Here is a 22326-nt window from a genome sequence, read left to right as displayed (position 1 = left end):
AGTCATCTCACCTGGAATTTGGTGAATTCGTCGGCCCGCAGTTCCTCCCTGGCCATGATGAGTCTAACAACATGTTGTGGCAGCAAGGTGAAGGAGCCCAGATTGAGCACCTCGTTCCCGTGCTCGTCAACAAACTCTAGCACCTGCAAACCAAGAGAAAATATCTAAAGGGGGTCATCTTGCAAAAATGAAAGGACATTGTGAAAGGGATGTGACATACACTTGGGGCTCTAAGTGACATGAGTGCTGATTGCAACTTCCTCAAAGAAGATATCATATCCCTTCCCAGCCGTCAGGATAGGGTGGTAATTTCCACGGAATTAGGTACAAAGTGCGTGGATTAATAACCCAGGATACTTCCCTACCGGCACGCCTCCGTGAATCACAGGTTGGGCAAAAAGATATTTTTGGGCTTAGGAGTGAGGAAACAAAAGTGTATAAAGACACGTATTTAATAAATCCTTAGAACAGTCTCTTCATTCATATATCAAAAAAGTAATGTAGATCTTTTAGTTATGATAATATTTTTCCTAAGAAATATAGAAATGGAAAAGATTGATATGAGAGAGAGAGAGAGCGAGAGCGAGAGAGAGAGAGAGAAAGAGAGAGAGAGAGAGAGAGAGAGAGAGAGAGAGAGAGAGAGAGAGAGAGAGAGAGAGAGAGAGAGAGAGAGAGAGAGAGACAGACAGACAGACAGACAGACAGACAGACAGACAGAACACAGGTAGAGAGCAAATATAAAAGGGAACTCACTTTCTGCACCATGGACTTGGTACACTTGTACTGGATGTATCTCTCAGCTGAAGCTAGGAGAGCACACACAGTGTCCACGTTGATACAGCATTGTACGAACCCTGAGCACCCCTTCCTTAGTTCGTCCAGACCATAGTAGTCAGCAGCGTTCATCAGTCCTGTGTGTGAACGAGTATATTTTACCAAAACTGGCAAGAGTGTGCTGATGGTGTGTGGTAGTGGCGTGTGTGTAGTGATGGTGGTGTTGTTGTGTGGCTGTGGCGTGAGTGTGTGGTGGGGCTGTTGTGTAGTAGTGGTGATGTGTGGTGGTAATGATAGAAAGAGACACAAAGGAAGTATAATGCTATCCTTTATCGACAAAGTTTCGGTGGGCGAAACGTTGTGGTGCTGTGTAGCGGTGTGTGTGTGTGTGTGTGTGTGTGTGTGTGTGTGTGTGTGTGTGTGTGTGTGTGTGTGTGTGTGGGTGTGGTGTGTATGTGTGTGTGTGTGTACTCACCCATTTGTTCTCACCTGTTTGTGGCTGCAGGGGTGGAAACATAGCTCCTGGCCCCGCACCTTCATTAATCGTTACTAGGTCCTCTCTCTCCCTGCTCCATGACCTTTATCATAACTCAAGAAATCGTAATGACACGATTGCAAACAAACCATACCCCCGATGGGATTGAACCCGCGGTCATAGAGTCTCAAAACTCCAGCCCGTCGCGTTAGCCACTAGACCAGCTTGGAGTTTTGAGACTCTATGACCGCGGGTTCAATCCCGGCCGGGGGTATGGTTTGTTTGCAATCGTGTCATTACGATTTCTTGAGTCATGTTGACGGCAGTGAAGGGACTTGAGCTAGAGTTCGTCACGGCCACGCTAGCTGGAGATTCGTCTGTAAAAACTTGCATTTGTGGTCACAGAGGTGCCTGTGCTAACCTTCCTATGGTGTAGAAATATACCTAGTTGGATGAATCTTATTGTGGCTAGCTGGTCTAGTGGCTAACGCGACGGGCTGGAGTTTTGAGACTCTATGACCGCGGGTTCAATCCCGGCCGGGGGTATGGTTACCTTTATCATACCTCGCCTTAAAACTATGTATGGTTCCTGCCTCCACTACGTCACTTGCCAAACTATTCCACTTCCTGACAGCTCTATGAGTAAAGAAATACTTCCTAACATCTCTTTGACACATCTGAGTCTTCAACTTCCAATTGTGACCCCTTGTTTCCGTGTCACCTCTCTGGAACATCATGTCACTGTCCACCTTGTCAATTCCTCGTAGTATTTTGTATGCCGTTATCATGTCTCCCCTAACTCTCCTGTCCTCCAGTGTCGTGAGGCCGATTTCCCTTAACCTTTCTTCGTAGGAAATTTCCCTTGAGCTCTGAAACTAGCCTTGTTGCAAACCTTTACACCTTCTCTAATTTCTTGAAGTGTGTGTGTGTGTGTGTGTAGTGTTACTCGTATATTTTGGGGTTATATATATAATAATAATAATAATAATAATAATAATAATAATAATAATAATAATAATAATAATAATAATAATAAATCAAAAAGTTAAAAGCTGTTATAACTTTAGCACAAAGCCTGTACCGAGGAATACATTTGGGATATGGTATACCATCCCTTTCCCAGTATGCCATCTATAACAGGTACCTATTTACCGCTAGGTGAACAGGAAGCAGTCAGCTTAATATTTTGGTCGCACGTCTTGCACCGCCCAGGATTTCAATCCATAACTAGTTGTACTCACCTAGGAGGGTGCATGGTTGAATTCGTCTAGCCAAGCGTATGAGTGGACTCACCTAGCAGGTACAGAGTTGTACTCACCTAGCAGGTACAGGGTAGTACTCACCTAGCAGAGTACGTGGCTGGAGTGTGACACAGCCAGTGTGGATGTACTCAATAAGCTGTCTGAACACGTCTGGTTCGAATTCCTCCACGATAAGAGTCTGATGGACATTGCCTTGAGGCTGTAGACAAGGAACAGCAGTTATGATGTATGGACTCTGAGCTGAGATGAGAGAAGAAATGAAGCTATAATAGGTTAAAAACAGAAGATACATTGAGGTGGTAAAGAGTTGAGATGTGTTGTTGCAAAAAATATATACTATGGGAGTCAAGAGGCGTGGTGTGCTTACGTAAGAAGTTGAGATGTGTGAAGATCACGATCTGAGATGTGTGGATGAGAGACATGGATGCAATCCCCAGATGTTTTATTTAACTCAACTAATCCCAGTGGATATAGACTGTTTCTGGGAGGATTATTACTTAAAAATACCAGAGGGCAAATTGAACAAATAATTAGCAAATAATGATTCTGAATGAACTGATTCGAAGTGTTCTTACAATTACCAATTTAAGGGTAATTTTTTTTTTTTTTTTTTTTTTTTTTCGCCGGTATTCTCCCGGCCCGGGTCTTTTCCAAGTAGTGGTGACCCGGCCTTGGCTCCCTATCTGGGGAGTGTCTCCCATGGGAGGAGGTACAAGTACCCCCTCATCTTTGGGACCAAGTGTCCCCAGGCCTAGCCACATTCCCCGCCCTCACGGGGCTCGTAGGGAGAAGCTAGGCCTCTGTTATTAATGCTGCCATAGTATTGTGGCTTTTATTCTTACTAATTTATCATAGAAGTTAACAATATGTTAATGTTATTTACCGCTATTGTTTACTTCTAAGTCTATGGCAGTAAGCAACAGAGAAATTAGGTTTAAATTTATTTTAAGGTTAAAATAAACTACAGGAAAATAAAGTTTAAAAGGAAATTGCATAAACAAAATACCTTAATAAATCAGAAGAAAACGACACACAATTTCAAAATTTGTTTAATGACTTTTTAAGTTAATTTTAACTACTAATTAAATATTAGTTGCAATCCATTGATTGATAAACGAGACACTTGCGCAACATTTGAGTATGTTTATTCCGGAAACGTTTCGCCACACAGTGACCATTTCAGTCAAAAGCAGAAAAACGTGGAAGATAAGGAGGAGTTCGAGGTAATTAGTCCCTCAGCCTGGAGTCGATGTGTTCAGTCCATCAGTCTTGACAAACTCCTCCTTGTCTTCTTCCACGTGTTTCTCCACTGGACTGAAGAAGCCACTATGTGGCGAAACGTTTTCAGGATAAAGATACTCATATCTTGCAAAAGTGTTTCATTTATCAACTCGCCGGTTTTGCAAACCAGTTGTTCACAATGCGCAGGTTAATGAGGTTGAAAGCCTATCGGCTACACAAGACTCATTAAGGCTGCATGTAACCTTTTCACCACCAGAGACAAAATAATTTAAACCCTAAAGTAGAGATTAAAGGAAACTCTCATACATATATACCTCCTGGCGTATATATATCATTCGTTGAAATATACAATTAGCTTAGCAATAAAATTTTGCAGTAAATACGAAAAAAATCATATAGAAATGAGTGTAAGTTTCTCTTACCAGTGGCAGCCTCAGTTTCTCTTACCAGTGGCAGCCTCAGTTTCTCTTACCAGTGGCAGCCTCAGTTTCTCTTACCAGTGGCAGCCTCAGTTTCTCTTACCATTGGCAGCCTCAGTTTCTCTTACCAGTGGCAGCCTCAGTTTCTCTTACCAGTGGCAGCCTCAGTTTCTCTTACCAGTGGCAGCCTCAGTTTCTCTTACCAGTGGCAGCCTCAGTTTCTCTTACCAGTGGCAGCCTCAGTTTCTCTTACCAGTGGCAGCCTCAGTTTCTCTTACCAGTGGCAGCCTCAGTTGCTCTTACCAGTGGCAGCCTCAGTTTCTCTTACCAGTGGCAGCCTCAGTTTCTCTTACCAGTGGCAGCCTCAGTTTCTCTTACCAGTGGCAGCCTCAGTTTCTCTTACCAGTGGCAGCCTCAGTTTCTCTTACCAGTGGCAGCCTCAGTTCTCAAAGAATCCTCCTAAATAAGAGTTCTTGTTCACTACAAGACAGTGTGTAAAATGTTAAGTTGATAGTAAAACAGAACGTTGATTTTGTGGCGTGTGAACTAACTCTATCTCAACTCTTCTTGTAACTTATTTTCTCATTCACCTGTGCTGTTTTATGCCATAATTGGTTGAATTTGGTTAGAATCAACCTATTCAAAATTGTTTAAGACATTCCAATACAAATCCAACGCAGTGACTCTATGTCGTTTGTTAGTAACTAGTATTGAGTGTCGTGTCTTGTAGTTAGGAGAACTGTGTCGTCTAACACAAGTATTGTGTGTCGTCTACCATAAGTAGTGTGAATATTGCAAGTCGTTCACCACAAGTTTTGTCTCGTGCAGCACAGGTACTGTGTGTCGTGCAGCACAGGTACTGTGTGTCGTGCAGCACAGGTACTGTGTGTCGTGCAGCACAGGTACTGTGTGTCGTGCAGCACAGGGACTGTGTGTCGTGCAGCACAGGTACTGTGTGTCGTGCAGCACAGGTACTGTGTGTCGTGCAGCACATGTACTGTGTGCCGTGCAGCACAGGTACTGCGTGTCGTACAGCACAGGTACTGTGTGCCATGCAGCACAGGTACTGTGTGTCGTACAGCACAGGTACTCTGTGTTGTACAGCACAGGTACTGTGTGCCGTGCAGCACAGGTATTGTGTGTCGTACAGCACAAGTACTGTGTGTCGTGCAGCACAGGTACTGCTTGTCGTACAGCACAGGTACTGTGTGCCATGCAGCACAGGTACCGTGTGTCGTACAGCACAGGTACTGTGTGTCGTACAGCACAGGTACTGTGTGTCGTGCAGCACAGGTACTGTGTGTCGTACAGCACAGGTACTGTGTGCCGTGCAGCACAGGTACTGTGTGTCGCACAGGTACTCTGTGTCGTACAGCACAGGTACTGTGTGCCGTGCAGCACAGGTACTGTGTGTCGTACAGCACAGGTACTCTGTGTCGTACAGCACAGGTACTGTGTGCCATGCAGCACAGGTACTGTGTGTCGTACAGCACAGGTACTCTGTGTCGTACAGCACAGGTACTGTGTGTCGTACAGCACAGGTACTGTGTGTCGTACAGCACAGGTACTCTGTGTCGTACAGCACAGGTACTGTGTGCCGTGCAGCACAGGTACTCTGTGTCGTACAGCACAGGTACTGTGTGTCGTGCAGCACATGTACTGTGTGCCGTGCAGCACAGGTACTGCGTGTCGTACAGCACAGGTACTCTGTGTCGTACAGCACAGGTACTGTGTGCCGTGCAGCACAGGTACTGTGTGTCGTACAGCACAGGTACTGTGTGTCGTGCAGAACAGGTACTGTGTGTCGTACAGCACAGGTACTGTGTGCCGTGCAGCACAGGTACTGTGTGTCGTACAGCACAGGTACTGTGTATCGTGCAGAACAGGTACTGTGTGTCGTACAGCACAGGTACTGTGTGTCGTACAGCACAGGTACTGTGTGTCGTACAGCACAGGTACTGTGTATCGTGCAGAACAGGTACTGTGTGTCGTACAGCACAGGTACTGTGTGCCGTGCAGCACAGGTACTGTGTGTCGTACAGCACAGGTACTGTGTATCGTGCAGAACAGGTACTGTGTGTCGTACAGCACAGGTACTGTGTGTCGTACAGCACAGGTACTGTGTGTCGTACAGCACAGGTACTGTGTGTCGTACAGCACAGGTACTGTGTGTCGTGCAGCACATGTACTGTGTGCCGTGCAGCACAGGTACTGCGTGTCGTACAGCACAGGTACTGTGTCGTACAGCACAGGTACTGTGTCGTACAGCACAGGTACTGTGTATCGTGCAGCACAGGTACTGCGTGTCGTACAGCACAGGTACTGTGTCGTACAGCACAGGTACTGTGTCGTACAGCACAGGTACTGTGTGTCGTACAGCACAGGTACTGTGTCGTACAGCACAAGTACTGTGTGCCATGCAGCACAGGTACTGTGTGTCGTACAGCACAGGTATTGTGTGTCGTACAGCACAGGTACTGTGTGTCGTACAGCACAGGTACTGTGTGTCGTACAGCACAGGTACTGTGTGTCGTACAGCACAGGTACTGTGTGTCGTACAGCACAGGTACTGTGTGTCGTACAGCACAGGTACTGTGTGTCATCCATCTTAAGTATTGTAGTCGTGTCACCTCTGATATATAGTGAACTGAAAGATTAAAATATTAATACACATTTTTTATTTAATAACAAACGTATAGATGGTCATAAACGAATATACATTATATATATATATATATATATATATATATATATATATATATATATATATATATATATATATATATATATATATATATATATATATATTAGCTTAAAATAAAACATTTTTCTTTATAAAATGCATTTCTTAATTTTGCTTTCATATTTTAGGTCGGGATGAAGAGGAAATTATCAGGTTATTAACTATTTATTTTCTAGTTTATATAAAAGAACTAACGTCATGCCAGGCAGTAAAACTAGTGTTATGTTAGGAAGCTTTAGCAGACTTCAGGCTAGGGCCGCTAGGCATTATAATAACCTCTTTACTAGGACGTCCTAGTGGTATGCTAGGACATGACTAGTGTTAGACTAAGACATGCTAGTGATATGCTAGGTATGATGATGGTGCAAGATTGAACGAAACGTCGTCTAGGTTCATCTGCAATTTCCAAGGTAATTGTCAACATAAGATTAATTGATCATATAACATGCGGGCAAAACTGGGTAGTGAGCCATAACAAGCCTACTACAGGTCAGTGAGCGTAGCATAAGAGCCTACTGCAGGCAGCACTACAGGTCTCATGCATACTGTATGGGGAAGTGGTGGTGGTGTTTCGTCCGTCAGGAAACGAGACAGTGACTAGATGAGTGTCTACTCAGGTAAGAGGGAACTACTACAAGAGATTGGAGATTGGGGTCGGCAGCCTACCTCAGGGATGGTATCCAGCTTGTGTGTGTAGCCGGAGCGCTGTAAGCAAACAACACAACCACCTCGTTAGCTACACCCAGCTGCTCTCATGCCTTACTGCACACATGATACACACGCATACACGCACACGCAAATACATACACAGGGCCAAGACCTATGACTCAACCACTTCAAACACAAGTAGGTAAGTACACACACACACACACACACACACACACACACACACACACACACACACACAAAGAACAAATGCATATATACACACAAGCATATGTAAATAAAATACAAATGGGAGAGCAATATATATATATATATATATATATATATATATATATATATATATATATATATATATATATATATATATATATATATATATATATATATATATATATATACTTTATTCTTAATAGAGGTAAGTTCCTTCTATATCTGAGTTTGCGCTACTCTTCTTACTAACTGGAGATCATGCAGCAGGAATGCCCAAGCTAACCAGCCAGCACATACAATTCAAAGAAAAGCATCATTCATGCTAGCCTACACACACACACACACACACACACACACACACACACACACACACACACACACACACAACCAGCACGGTTTCAGGGAAGGAAAATCCTGTGTCACAAACCTACTAGAGTTTTATGACAAGGTGACAGAAGTAAGACAAGAGAGAGAGGGGTGGATCGACTGCGTATTTTTGGACTGCAAGAAGGCTTTCGACACAGTTCCTCACAAGAGGTTACTGCAAAAGCTAGAGGACCAGGCACACATAACAGGAAAGGCACTGCAATGGATCAGAGAATATCTGACAGGGAGGAAACAACGAGTCATGGTACGCGACGAGGTGTCAGAGTGGGCGCCTGTGACAAGCGGGGTTCCACAGGGGTCAGTCCTAGGACCTGTGCTGTTCTTGGTATACGTGAACGACATAACGGAAGGGATAGACTCAGAAGTGTCCTTGTTTGCAGACGATGTGAAGTTAATGAGAAGAATCGAATCGGACGAGGATCAGGCAGGACTACAAAGAGATCTGGACAGGCTACAAGCCTGGTCCAGCAACTGGCTCCTTGAATTTAACCCTGCCAAATGCAAAGTCATGAAGATTGGGGAAGGGCAAAGAAGACCGCAGACACAATATAGTTTAGATGGCCAAAGACTGCAAACCTCACTAAAGGAAAAAGATCTGGGGGTGAGTATAACACCGAGCATATCTCCTGAGGCGCACATCAATCAGATAACTGCTGCAGCATACGGACGCCTGGCAAACCTACGGATAGCGTTCCGATACCTCAGTAAGGATTCGTTTAAGACTCTGTACACCATCTACGTCAGGCCCATACTGGAGTATGCAGCACCAGTTTGGAATCCACACCTAGTCAAGCACGTCAAGAAATTAGAGAAAGTGCAAAGGTTTGCAACAAGACTAGTCCCAGAGCTACGGGGATTGTCCTATGAAGAAAGGTTGAGGGAAATCGGCCTGACGACACTGGAGGCCAGGAGGGTCAGGGGAGACATGATAACGACATATAAAATACTGCGCGGAATAGACGAGGTGGACAAAGACGGGATGTTCCAGAGATGGGACACAGACACAAGAGGTCACAATTGGAAGTTGAAGACTCAGATGAATCAAAGGGACGTTAGGAAGTATTTCTTCAGTCATAGAGTAGTCAGGCCATGGAATAGCCTAGAAAGTGATGTGGTGGAGGCAGGAACCATACATAGTTTTAAGGCGAGGTATGATAGAGCTCATGGGGCAGGGAGAGAGAGGACCTAGTAGCAATCAGCGAAGAGGCGGGGCCAGGAGCTGTGACTCGACCCCTGCAACCACAAATAGGTGAGTACAAATAGGTGAGTACACACACACACACACACACACACACACACTTCAGAGAGAAGCATCATCCACGCTAGCTACCACACACGTTTCAGAGAGATGCATCGCCTTTAATCTCACCTCAGCCATTCCATAGTTGAAGAAATCAATGAAGTCTGCCCTTTCGTTCACAATCAGATATAAAGGTTTTCAAGACTATTCAGCATTACAATGGTATAAAATACCGACAGGTTGTTAGATAAGACATACATTGAACAGTTAGTTATCTTTATTTCGAAACATTTCGCCTACACATTAGGCTTCTTCAGTCGAGTACAGAAAAGTTGATAGAAGGAGAAAAGATGTGAAGACGATGTAATAAGTCTATCACCCTTGAAGAGAGTGGTTAAATTTGAGAAGGACGTGACCTCTCAATGCTTACATTCTAACTTCTACTAGTGGTCTACATCTCACCTCCTGACAGTATGGCTCCATTCTGTTACTTCATCTTCACATTGTTTCAGATTATGGAACAATACTCTTCTCCAGGCTGAGGGACTAACCACCTCAGAACTAGGTCTTCAAGGGTGATGGACTGATTACATCGTCTTCACATCTCTTCTGCTTCTACCAACTTTTCTGTACTCGACTGAAGAAGCCTACTGTGTAGGCAAAATGTTTCAAAATAAAGATTCCTAACTGTTGTATATGTGTCTTACCTAACAAGACTTTTCAAGTGTGTCCTAAAGAGCCCACCAACTCGATAAGTTTGCCATCTCTCGTTTTTACAAAAGAAGAATGATCTATGCTTTTTTGTGACGACGTTTGTGGACTCACAAAGATGTAACCACCTACACATTAGCAGCATATGTAGAGGATCCACAGTTTAGCGATAAATGTAGACCTACAAAGTGATATGTACCTACTGACGTAGCAAAGAGGCAACCGCCTCTGTGAGCACACGTTTGTCATACATAGGTTCGTCAAGTAGCCAGAACCAGCAACACTTCTCCTTACATCAACAACCAAGAAGCCACAACCAACTGACGAGATCCTTACAACCAGAAGCAACCACAAGTATCCCCTCTTTCAAAACCAAGTAGTCAGTCACAAGTACTGCTATTTTCAAGACAAAACCTGGAGGTCTTCATCATGTGAAACTACCACAAGTGCCTCCACATTCTCTGTCATTCAAATGAATACTTACAGCCAGATGCAACCACAATGACAATCATCATGGGTTTGACATCAAGCAGTGGTCAACATGGGCTTGACATCAACCACTGATAAACACGGTACATCAATGGACAATCAACATCAGTCTCTTAATAGTGTTGAACATTCGATACAGACTTAACAAGTCTTGTCAGGCCTCAACAGCAGATCAACAGACTCCATCCACTTTACACATACAGGTGGGCACATCACACACACGTTATTAAACGTTTTCCGTAACAGACATACAACATACAATATGTATCAACAGATACGATATATGGACGGATAAACTGTATGAACATATGATACAAGTGGCATAAACAATGGACGGGCAATTTGCACATGAAGAGAAAATCAACTACGGAGTGCAACGTGAATTGTATCTTCAGGAATCAAACATCTGGTGACCTGCCCAGAATGGATCAGTAGAATCTATTCATTTTGGCTTCTGACTGAAGTCCAAACGTATAGATCCTCTCTACTCCGTGTTTGATTCCCCGTCCATGTGGGGGATTACCTGTATGAATATACATTATCCATGTGAACATATACAACATATACAAGCTTGGGGAACGAGGGGGAGTGGCTATGTTACGTTAAATGATGATGACTTATAACATCAGTTCTTTTACTTAATCAAATTTTTCTGTTCTGATATTAATTGGTGTACTATATATTTTTTTTTTTTTAATTGAGCACCTACAAGGTAATAGATATTAATTCGTCTCCAATTACACATGAAAAAATATTTATTTTGGAGAATTTATTTACGATATTTTCTCTGTATTATTAAAGTGCGCGACTCGTATACACGTCTCAACATTTTGGCGTAATACCTGAAAGAAAATATGTTTAATGGGCAAAAATTGAGTAAAAAGTATAAATGTATTCGTATATTGATGTTCAAATATCAGTCTCGCTCTTTCTCTCTCTCTCTCTCTCTCTCTCTCTCTCTCTCTCTCTCTCTCTCTCTCTCTCTCTCTCTCTCTCTCTCTCTCTCTCTCTCTCTCTCTCTCTCTCTCTCTCCTTCCCTACTAACTCCTTGTCTGCCTTGTTGTTGACCCTGGAGGTTCATGAGAGGCTCTGACGATCTCTTCAGGAAGAGTTTGATCTTCTTCTCTCGACTCATTGGTTCTTTCTTCTTCTGGGGTGAGTAAGAGTTGTACAGCAGCTTGTGGAACACCCTGTATGACGGAGATGGAACAGTGAGCACTTGTGGAACACCCTGTATGATGGAGATGGAACAGTGAGCACTTGTGGAGCACCCTGTATGAGGGAGATGGAACAGTGAGCACTTGTGGAACACCCTGTATGACGGAGATGGAACAGTGAGCACTTGTGGAACACCCTGTATGATGGAGATGGAACAGTGAGCACTTGTGGAGCACCCTGTATGAGGGAGATGGAACAATGAGCACTTGTGGAACACCCTGTATAATGGAGATGGAACAGTGAGCACTTGTGGAGCACCCTGTATGATGGAGATGGAACACTGAGCACTTGTGGAACACCCTGTATGAGGGAGATGGAACAGTGAGCACTTGTGGAACACCCTGTATGATGGAGATGGAACAGTGAACACTTGTGGAACACCCTGTATGATGGAGATGGAACAGTGAGCACTTGTGGAACACCATGTATGATGGAGATGGAACAGTGAGCACTTGTGGAACACCCTGCATGAGGGAGATGGAACAGTGAGCACTTGTGGAGCACCCTGTATGATGGAGATGGAACACTGAGCACTTGTGGAACACCCTGTATGAGGGAGATGGAACAGTGAGCACTTGTGGAACACCCTGTATGATGGAGATGGAACAGTGAACACTTGTGGAACACCCTGTATGATGGAGATGGAACAGTGAGCACTTGTGGAACACCATGTATGATGGAGATGGAACAGTGAGCACTTGTGGAACACCCTGCATGAGGGAGATGGAACAGTGAGCACTTGTGGAACACCCTGTATGATGGAGATGGAACAGTGAGCACTTGTGGAACACCCTGTATGATGGAGATGGAACAGTGAGCACTTGTGGAACACCCTGTATGAGGGAGATGGAACAGTGAGCACTTGTGGAACACCCTGTATGAGGGAGATGGAACAGTGAGCACTTGTGGAACACCCTGTATGAGGGAGATGGAACAGTGAGCACTTGTGGAACACCCTATATGAGGGAGATGGAACAGTGAGCACTTGTGGAACATCCTGTATGAGGGAGATGGAACAGTGAGCACTTGTGGAACACCCTATATGAGGGAGATGGAACAGCAAGTAATTAATTGCACAGGAACCTATGGAGCACTCTATGTACAGAGTTCCATTACGTTACACACACACACACACACACACACACACACACACACACACACACACACACACACACACAGAGCTGCTACTCAATGCATGTACAACATACAGCATAGAGCAAAACGTAGAAGTCAAAACTATGGTATACTCACAGCAGATATCCCTTCTATAAGGATACCTTAGTGCATACACCGGAAAGTGAATATATATGTGTATAAACAAAGATGTGTATATCAGTGCATACACATTGATAGGAGTATATCAATCAGTATGTATACACCGAAAGGTTTATATATACAAGGGTATGTATACCAAAATGTGTATATGTATCAGTGTAAACCCGCTGTGAGGTTTTCATTTATCAATATATATATGCACCCTAAGATTTATATCTATCACTGTATATAGAACGAGAGGTTTATATGTATCAATGTATATATACCAAGATAGGTGTATATACATTATATCTATCAGGGTATATACACCGAGAATAATACTTGATGGGTATGTCTGGTGAGGAAACTCAAATGACGTTTCGCTCACTCCTAGACCATTATGCCTTCTACAAAAAAAAAAAATTTATTCGAGAAAGGTTCCGAAAGGACCGAAACATCGATTATAGTTAATTATGCAAACTGTTGGTTATAGAATGACGTCATTTGTTTTGATCTAATCAGAATGTATTGTTAGTGGTTTAACAAACTCTGTGTGGTTTACTGGTAATTTTGTAGTGTTTAAGAGTGAAGCGTTAATTACGTAGAGTTTCGAAGAGTAGTTTTAATTATGTAGAGTTTTAAAGAGCAGCTTTAATTGTGTAGAGCTTTAAGAATAGAGGTTTAATTATGTAGAGTTTTAAAGAGCAATTTTGACTGTGTAGAGCTTTAAGAGTAAAGGTTTAAATATGTAGAGTTTTAAGAGTAGAGGTTTAATTATGTAGAGTTTTCAGAGTAGAGGTTTGATTATGTAGAGTTTTAAGAGCAGTGGTTTAATTATGTAAAGTTTTAAGAATACAGGTTTAATTATGTAGAGTTCTAAGAATAATATCAATTGTGTGGAATTTTAAGCGTAGATTTTCACTTATATCAAGTTATGAGTGTAGATTTTAATTTACGTAGAGTTTTAAAAGCGTAGAGTTTTATTTATGGGGAGAATTTTAATTATGTAGAGTTTAAAGTATGTCCTGTGTATGACATTATTTTTTATACATTTTTATATGCGTGACCACCTAGTATTTTATGTAATATTGTGTATTTTATGTAATATTGTGTATTTATGTAATATTGTGTATTTTATGTAATATTGTGTATTTTATGTAATATTGTGTATTTATGTAATATTGTGTATTTTATGTAATATTGTGAATTTTATGTAATATTGTGTATTTTATGTAATATTGTGTATTTTATGTAATATTGTGTATTTATGTAATATTGTGTATTTATGTAATATTGTGTATTTTATGTAATATTGTGTATTTTATGTAATATTGTGTATTTATGTAATATTGTGTATTTATGTAATATTGTGTATTTATGTAATATTGTGTATTTATGTAATATTGTGTATTTATGTAATATTGTGTATTTTATGTAATATTGTGTATTTATGTAATATTGTGTATTTATGTAATATTGTGTATTTATGTAATATTGTGTATTTATGTAATATTGTGTATTTATGTAATATTGTATATTTATGTAATATTGTGTATTTTATGTAATATTGTGTATTTATGTAATATTGTGTATTTATGTAATATTGTGTATTTATGTAATATTGTGTATTTATGTAATATTGTGTATTTATGTAATATTGTGTATTTATGTAATATTGTGTATTTATGTAATATTGTGTATTTATGTAATATTGTGTATTTATGTAATATTGTATATTTATGTAATATTGCGTATTTATGTAATATTGTGTATTTATGTAATATTGTGTATTTATGTAATATTGTGTATTTATGTAATATTGTGTATTTATGTAATATTGTGTATTTATGTTATATTGTGTATTTATGTAATATTGTGTATTTATGTAATATTGTGTATTTTATGTAATATTGTGTATTTTATGTAATATTGTGTATTTATGTAATATTGTGTATTTATGTTATATTGTGTATTTATGTAATATTGTGTATTTTATGTAATATTGTGTATTTATGTAATATTGTGTATTATGTAATATTGTGTATTTTATGTAATATTGTGTATTTTATGTAATATTGTGTATTTTATGTAATATTGTGTATTTATGTAATATTGTGTATTTTTATTGCTTCTCTTAATTGTCATCTGTTCACCAAAAGTCAAAAATAATTTAATATAAAATACATATGTGAATTAAAGACTATCCCGGAGCGACTCGCTTTTTGGGGGGGGGGGTCTCCCCTCAAAAAAAAATTAATTTTTTTTTTAATTTCTTTTTGAATTTTTGTTCGCTTTTTTTCGTGTTATGGTATAACTCGGGCGAGCTTCATTTCCTCGTATCAAGTTTTCCATGAATTCTTATTTTTCAGAGTCGAATAAATGAAGTTTACCATCCTTAGTTTCGGAGTTGAGTGAGCAAAATTAGCCTTTAACTGGTACACACATAAGGGTTTCTTACAGTACTCGGTTCCCTTACGAGGTATATCTCTTAGGCTGCTTAGTTTAACAAATATAAATAAACCTACAGCTCCTGGGTCATTCATTTTTAGTGGTATATGTTTAAATTACCCAGAATAACCAAAATTTTGTAGCCCAAGTTGCTTATTTTTCACTTCTGCAGCATTTAGCTGCTAAACACCTGTGTTATTTAGCTTCTAAATACCTGTGTTACTTAGCTTCTAAATACCTGTGTTATTTAGCTTCTAAACACCTGTGTTATTTAGCTGCTAAACACCTGTGTTATTTAGCTGCTAAACACCTGTGTTATTTAGCTGCTAAACACCTGTGTTATTTAGCTGCTAAACACCTGTGTTATTTAGCTTCTAAATACCTGTGTTATTTAGCTGCTAAACACCTGTGTTATTTAGCTGCTAAACACCTGTGTTATTTAGCTTCTAAATACCTGTGTTATTTAGCTGCTAAACACCTGTGTTATTTAGCTTCTAAATACCTGTGTTATTTAGCTGCTAAACACCTGTGTTATTTAGCTTCTAAATACCTGTGTTATTTAGCTGCTAAAGACCTGTGTTATTTATCTGCTAAACACCTGTGTTATTTAGCTGCTTAACACCTGTGTTATTTATCTGCTAAACACCTGTGTTATTTAGCTGCTTAACACCTGTGTTATTTATCTGCTAAACACCTGTGTTATTTAGCTGCTAAACACTTGTGTTATTTAGCTGTTAAACACTTAAGTGTTATTTAGCTAGCATGTTGGAACTCCTGGTGTATGTAGTCCACTTAAGTGCATCTTGAGGGCTACCAGTGAGTTACGACTCACTGGTTGAGAAACATTGTTCGAGTAAACCGAGAAACATACAGTCACGGTGTATATATGAATATATATTGTTTTATTTTCCACAAAACAAAACAAGTGTTTCCTGACGCGAGTCTTAGTCATATCATGACCCGGAGCTGGAGCTTTTGGTCATCTCACCGAGGCCTTACACTAGCTTATATGGTTATATGATTATACCCATTAGATCACTGACTCACGACCCACTAGATCATTAGACTCATGGTTATGATTATACCCATTACACCATTGATCCCTCCATTACTTTTACCATTGCACATACCTGCTGCGTGCAGCTAGAACAGCCTTCACTGCACACACGGGTTCACGGGTGTCTCCAACCAAGAAGGTCACATCACACAGCTCCGGCATGGACGCCAGGAACTTCATGTCCTCGGCCAGGCCCGTCTTGTTCTCAAAGGTGGAGAAGTCTGGTTCATCGCTGAGCGCTCCGGCCATGGCGATGGCTTGCTCCAGCATGCTGTACCTGCATCAATAATTAACCTTTAATATTATTAACCTCCGATGATATGTGTGTGTGATTATTATTATTATTATTATTATTTTTATTATTATTATTATTATTATTATTAATATTGTTATTATTATTATTATGAGAGATTGATCGTAAATGTATATGTTACTAGAAGCATCGATGCGGTGTAATTCGAATCGTCAGCGTCTTGGGTGACTCAAGACAAAATGAGCCACAATGTGGGCAATATGGGTGAGGAGGGTAAGTTGTATTCTTTTGATACATGTTCGGTATTGGTTTAATATTTGGCATATGCTATCTTCCAGAGGAACCATGATAAGTGCCTCAAGTTAATTCCTGATCAGCCGGGTTGTGGTGAATATGCTCAGTATAACGGACAGTATAAGAGTATAACGGACAGTGTAACAATTAGCATAACAGTCAGTGTAACAATCAGTATAACAGTCAGTGTAACAGTATAACAGTCAGTGTAACAGTCATTGTAACAGTCAATATAAGTCTATATAACAGTGTAACAGTCAGTGTAACAGTATAACGATGAGTGTAACAGTCATTGTAACAGTCAATATAAAAGTCAGTGTAACAGTCAGTGTAACAGTATAACGGTCAGTGTAATATTCATTGTAACAGTCAATATAACAGTCAGTGTAACCGTCAAATCTTTCCCCGACAGAATCAGTTGCAAGTTCAAATAAACTTTGATGGTTTATATATATTTTTTTCAATACGGTGAGGTACGGTGATGTTTCAGTGACACTCTACAATAAACCATGTTTACTGCAGTGTTCATTAAATCTTAATTGTTTTTTTGTTTTTTTTGTTAATTGGGTTTAAAGCCTATGGTTTACTCAAAGGGTCATTAAGGCTACATAAAACATGTTCATCACCATTCAAGAAAATCATAAAGCCTAAAACAGTGAGAGAAGTAAACTCTGAGCACACATACACCTCACGATGAATATATTTGGTGGTTAGTTAATTGGGTTTAAAGCCAAACGACATACAAGGATCATTTGAGGCTGCCGGTAATCTGATCTAATCAATAACACTTTTATCCCATATATATATATATATATATATATATATATATATATATATATATATATATATATATATATATATATATATATATATATATATATATATATATATATATATATATATATATATATGTCGTGCCGAATATGTAAAACTGGTCATTTAGCAAGAACTCATGTAAAATTAAGTCCTTTCGAAAATTTTCTCTTATACGATTAAAGATACATTTTTTCATTAATGTTAATGTAAAAATTTTTAATTTTGCAACAAAAGAATCTTAGAAAACTTACCTAACCTTATTATAACAAGAGCAATTTATTTTAGCCTAACCCAACTAAATATATTTTAGATTTGCTTACAGTAATTTAATACTAAACACAGTGAAATATATTTTTATCGTTAGGTTCAAAATGATTTTGGCGAAATTATTGCATACACAAATTTTCACTTGTCCTATATGGCAAGATGAACGTTGCTATTTAAGCCAAGATCGCAAGTTCTGCCTATTCGGCACGACATATATATATATATATATATATATGTATATATATGTATGTATATATATATATATATATATATATATATATATATATATATATATATATATATATATATATATATATACCGAGATGATCACCCTTCCATGTATACATATATAATTAGTTGGTTAATGGGATTTAATACCTATCGACTGCACTAAGGTCATTAAGGCTGCACGTAACCTCTTCACCACCAAACAATAATATTTTAATCCCTGAAACAGGAATTTAAGTAACTTCCCAGCATATATACACTGAACTAAATATACCTCTCAGTGTATGCATCTTGTGTGGCACATTGTTGTTTCTAGTGCATACACATACATCAAGCGTTATACTCGTCAGAATATATACACGGTGAGTATATATAGCATGTCGTATTTGGTATTTATGAAATACATATAATTATGTTAATTGTTTTAGGAAAAATTTTATTTTTAAATTCGGACTCTGTTTACAGTGAAGTAAAATTCGCGAAAAATTTGTCTGCTCTTCCCAAATTAATGTGTTGTGAGGGATCGTAAAATTTCCAATGATTTCAAAGTTCTCACATTCTTAAACTCCAACTTAATATCTAATGCTTTAATAACTTGGTATATAACAACTATAACAGGTACGTATTGCAAAACTAACTGCATCTGGGTAATTAATAACAGTACACAAATAACCCGCATACAGAACCAAACTTATGACGACGTTTCGGTCTGACTTGGACCATTTAGAAGTCACACTAACACAGTTAATGTGACATACTAACACAGTGTGACCTTGTAAATGGTTCAAGTCAGACCGATATATCGTCATAAGCTTCTTCCTCCTATGTGCGGGTTAGTTGTGTGTTGTTTCAGTCACGGTATTATGCCATTTTGTTCTGTAATCAATAACAGATTTAGTACCATAAGACACCATTCCCACGAGCCCCCCTGGGGCGGGGAAGATGGCAGACTAGAGGCTTAGATTCTCTCTACGAGCCCCGTGAGGGCAGGGAATAGGGCTAGGCCTGGGGACAGTTAGTCCCAGAAGATAAGAAGGTACTTGTACCTCCTCCCATGGCAGACATAGGTCTCAGACACTCCCAAGACAGGGAGCCAAGGTTGGGTCACCATCTGGAAAAGATCCGGACCGGGAGAATACCAGCGAATCAAGAACAACCATTCTCAATTTTTTTCTTTCCTCATTAAAACATTCAGGATTGGGGACTAGTAAAACATGGTTCCGCCCTCTATGAATAATCTGAATACAATGGACACGAGAGTGCACGTATTTTGGCTTTCTTTAAATATCAGACTTCAACTTTGTACCATGGACAGGGCCGCGGGGGCGTTAACCCCCAACACCCTCCAGGTATATTCCAGATATACCCTCCAGGTATAAGCTTCCAGATACGACAACGAGCCATCCTGCTGAGTTTCCACTGCCAAGTTAATTGATGGGACGTGCTGATTTAACCTGGGCAAAAAGTCGTCAGGGCATTCGGAAATTAGCGAAGGGCACAACACAATATTATCAACATAACGAAGCTACACGGCACTGTGTGACGATACGACATCTTTCGTCGCTGATGGTGATAATTTGGTCTAGAGTACTTACAAGACTATAGAACGAATTTTCAGTGCAGTTATCCTGCATAACTGATACCATCCCTTTCTGTAATTATCTTACAATACACACACACACACGCACACACACACACACACACACACACACACACACACACACACACACACACACACACACACACACATACACATACACACACACACACACACACACACACACACACACACACACACACACACACACACACACACACACATATATATATATATATATATATATATATATATATATATATATATACATATATATATATATATATATATATATATATATATATATATATATATATATATATATATATATATATTATTTAAGCCGCAGTGTGTTAATATTTTTACCGCAGTCATATTTGCTGTTCTTTCATCTTTCTATTTTCCTTTTAGCATTATCTTTCGCAATGTCTTCATCCATTAACCCTATACCTCCCTTCCCTATCTTTTCCTTCCCTCCACTAATCTCTCCTATTTCTCCTTACCCTTATCTATACTCCTCTATCCTCCCCAATCCTCCCTTACTATTCCTGACCTTATCTCTCCTCCTCTGGTATTCTCTACCCTTCCTTATCTCTCTTCCTTTATTATTCCCTATCCTTCCTTATCTTTCCCTACCTTCCTCTACCTACCCCATTTTTTCCCTCCCCGTTACTCCTCTACCTGTTTGTTTTGAGTGAGGTGAGAGGAACTCACCTGCGTCCCTCCGTCATGGCGTCGGGGGTGACCACGTTGGGCGTTGTGCCGTCAAACATGATGTGGGCGTGATAGAAGGGCGTGCCAGGAGGGCGTTTGAATCTCTTAGGAGGGCGTGTGGGATGGCCAGGAGGGTGTCTGAGCCTGACAAGAGGGCGTGTGGAGGGGACTACACGCCCTTGAATCCCCTTGGCTTTGAAGTCTTGGCTTGTGGGATTCCTGCACCTTATCTTACTGGCGTTGTGTTCTACAGAGACACCTTGTATTATTGGCGTCTTGCTCCACAGAGACGCCTTGTTTTACAGGCGTCGTGCTCCACAGGGACGCCTAGTTTTACTAGCGTCGTGTTCCACAGGGAAGCCTTGTTTTACTGGCGTCGTGTTCCACAAGGACGCCTTGCTTTACTGGCGTCGTGTTTCATAAAGACGCCTTGCTTTACTGGCGTCATGTTCCACAGAGACGCCGATGACTACAGCCACACAAGCCATCTTTCCTTCCACCCAACACTTATCTCCATCAATTTACACAATTTAGCAATTTCCAGTTATCGCACGTTAAAAACCAGATGCTGGTGACACATACTCTCAGGGAGTCAGCAGATGATCCAGCTGTCGCAGAGTTCTCCACATTGTTGCCTTTTCTCAGCTACTCGACCACAACAACTCACCACTAGAATCCACCTTAACTTATCCATCGACACTCTCAGCAACTAATAGAGGAGTTTCCAAGAATTCCAGACGGTTATGACGGATCGACGTGTCTCCAGCATTCGAACATCAACATCTCCCACTCCCACAGGACTTTCCCTCGTCCGGATCCGAAACCGAGAGCGAAAGAGTCAGCTTCGTTCCCGAACCCCAGAGCGTGGCTAGCAGCTATTTTCCCTAGAATTCCTGGAGGTAAAAACTAACGGAGGCTCAGTATAGCCTACGAACTATGCTACGGATGCACGAGGTTGTGATTCATGATGCAAGGAGCTCCTAAAGTGGTGGACTGTTCGGGGGTGACATATCGGACTTCGTTGTATTGATCAGAGCAACAGGCTGCTACTGACGCCCACACTCGCGCACACGCAACAAAGTGCCCGTTTTCTCTAAGTTTTCTCACCACCCCGAGATACATAGTCACTCTAAGGATCACAACTACAGTACTGTGACAGCAGCAATTCACAACTAAGCCACATAGTGGACATGAAGTAGGAACGGTATTTGATTCATTTTGGGTCATTAACAAGACGCGACTTGAAAAAAGTCCATGACGGACCGAAACATCGTAAATTTGATCTTTAATTTGTAGCTTGGATATAAAAGATCCGAAGCCTATCGGCTATGCAATGTCCATCAAGGCTTTTCATTAACTGATCACCATCAGTCAAGATTACTTTAATCCTTAAAATTAGGATAGAAATTAACTGTCGGTGTATATACTCTGAGAGACATACACATCTCGATGTATATACCTTGCAATACGTTATTCCTATTTTTTTCTATAGGCAAAAGCTATAGTGAAACTTTTACTATCTTAATATATTCCTATTCAATAATATAGTTTTCAAAATCCGC

At 40.2% G+C, this 22326-nt stretch overlaps 1 protein-coding gene across 3 annotated transcripts in view; it reads right to left on the bottom strand.

Moving 5' to 3' along the window:
* Window positions 1-21775, bottom strand: part of gprs (speckle type BTB/POZ protein) — a 34003-nt gene extending 12228 nt beyond the window's left edge. For 2 of the 3 annotated variants that reach the window (XM_070098923.1, XM_070098926.1), the window contains exons 1-7: window positions 20765-21775; window positions 16669-16872; window positions 11664-11808; window positions 7582-7620; window positions 2593-2710; window positions 754-911; window positions 12-143 (exon numbers count right to left, since the gene is read on the bottom strand). In XM_070098923.1, the coding sequence (XP_069955024.1) occupies window positions 12-143; window positions 754-911; window positions 2593-2710; window positions 7582-7620; window positions 11664-11808; window positions 16669-16872; window positions 20765-20823 (855 nt within the window). In that variant the 5' untranslated portion in view covers window positions 20824-21775. The remainder of the gene's footprint in view (window positions 1-11; window positions 144-753; window positions 912-2592; window positions 2711-7581; window positions 7621-11663; window positions 11809-16668; window positions 16873-20764) is intronic. The other variant, XM_070098925.1, reaches the window with a different exon arrangement.
* Between the last annotated feature and the right edge of the window lie 551 nt (window positions 21776-22326).

The sequence above is a fragment of the Cherax quadricarinatus genome, chromosome 65, assembly GCF_038502225.1.
Source record: "Cherax quadricarinatus isolate ZL_2023a chromosome 65, ASM3850222v1, whole genome shotgun sequence".
NCBI classification, from domain to species: domain Eukaryota; kingdom Metazoa; phylum Arthropoda; class Malacostraca; order Decapoda; family Parastacidae; genus Cherax; species Cherax quadricarinatus.
Note: the sequence above shows the minus strand (reverse complement) of the source record. Positions and strands in the feature narration are given on the sequence as shown.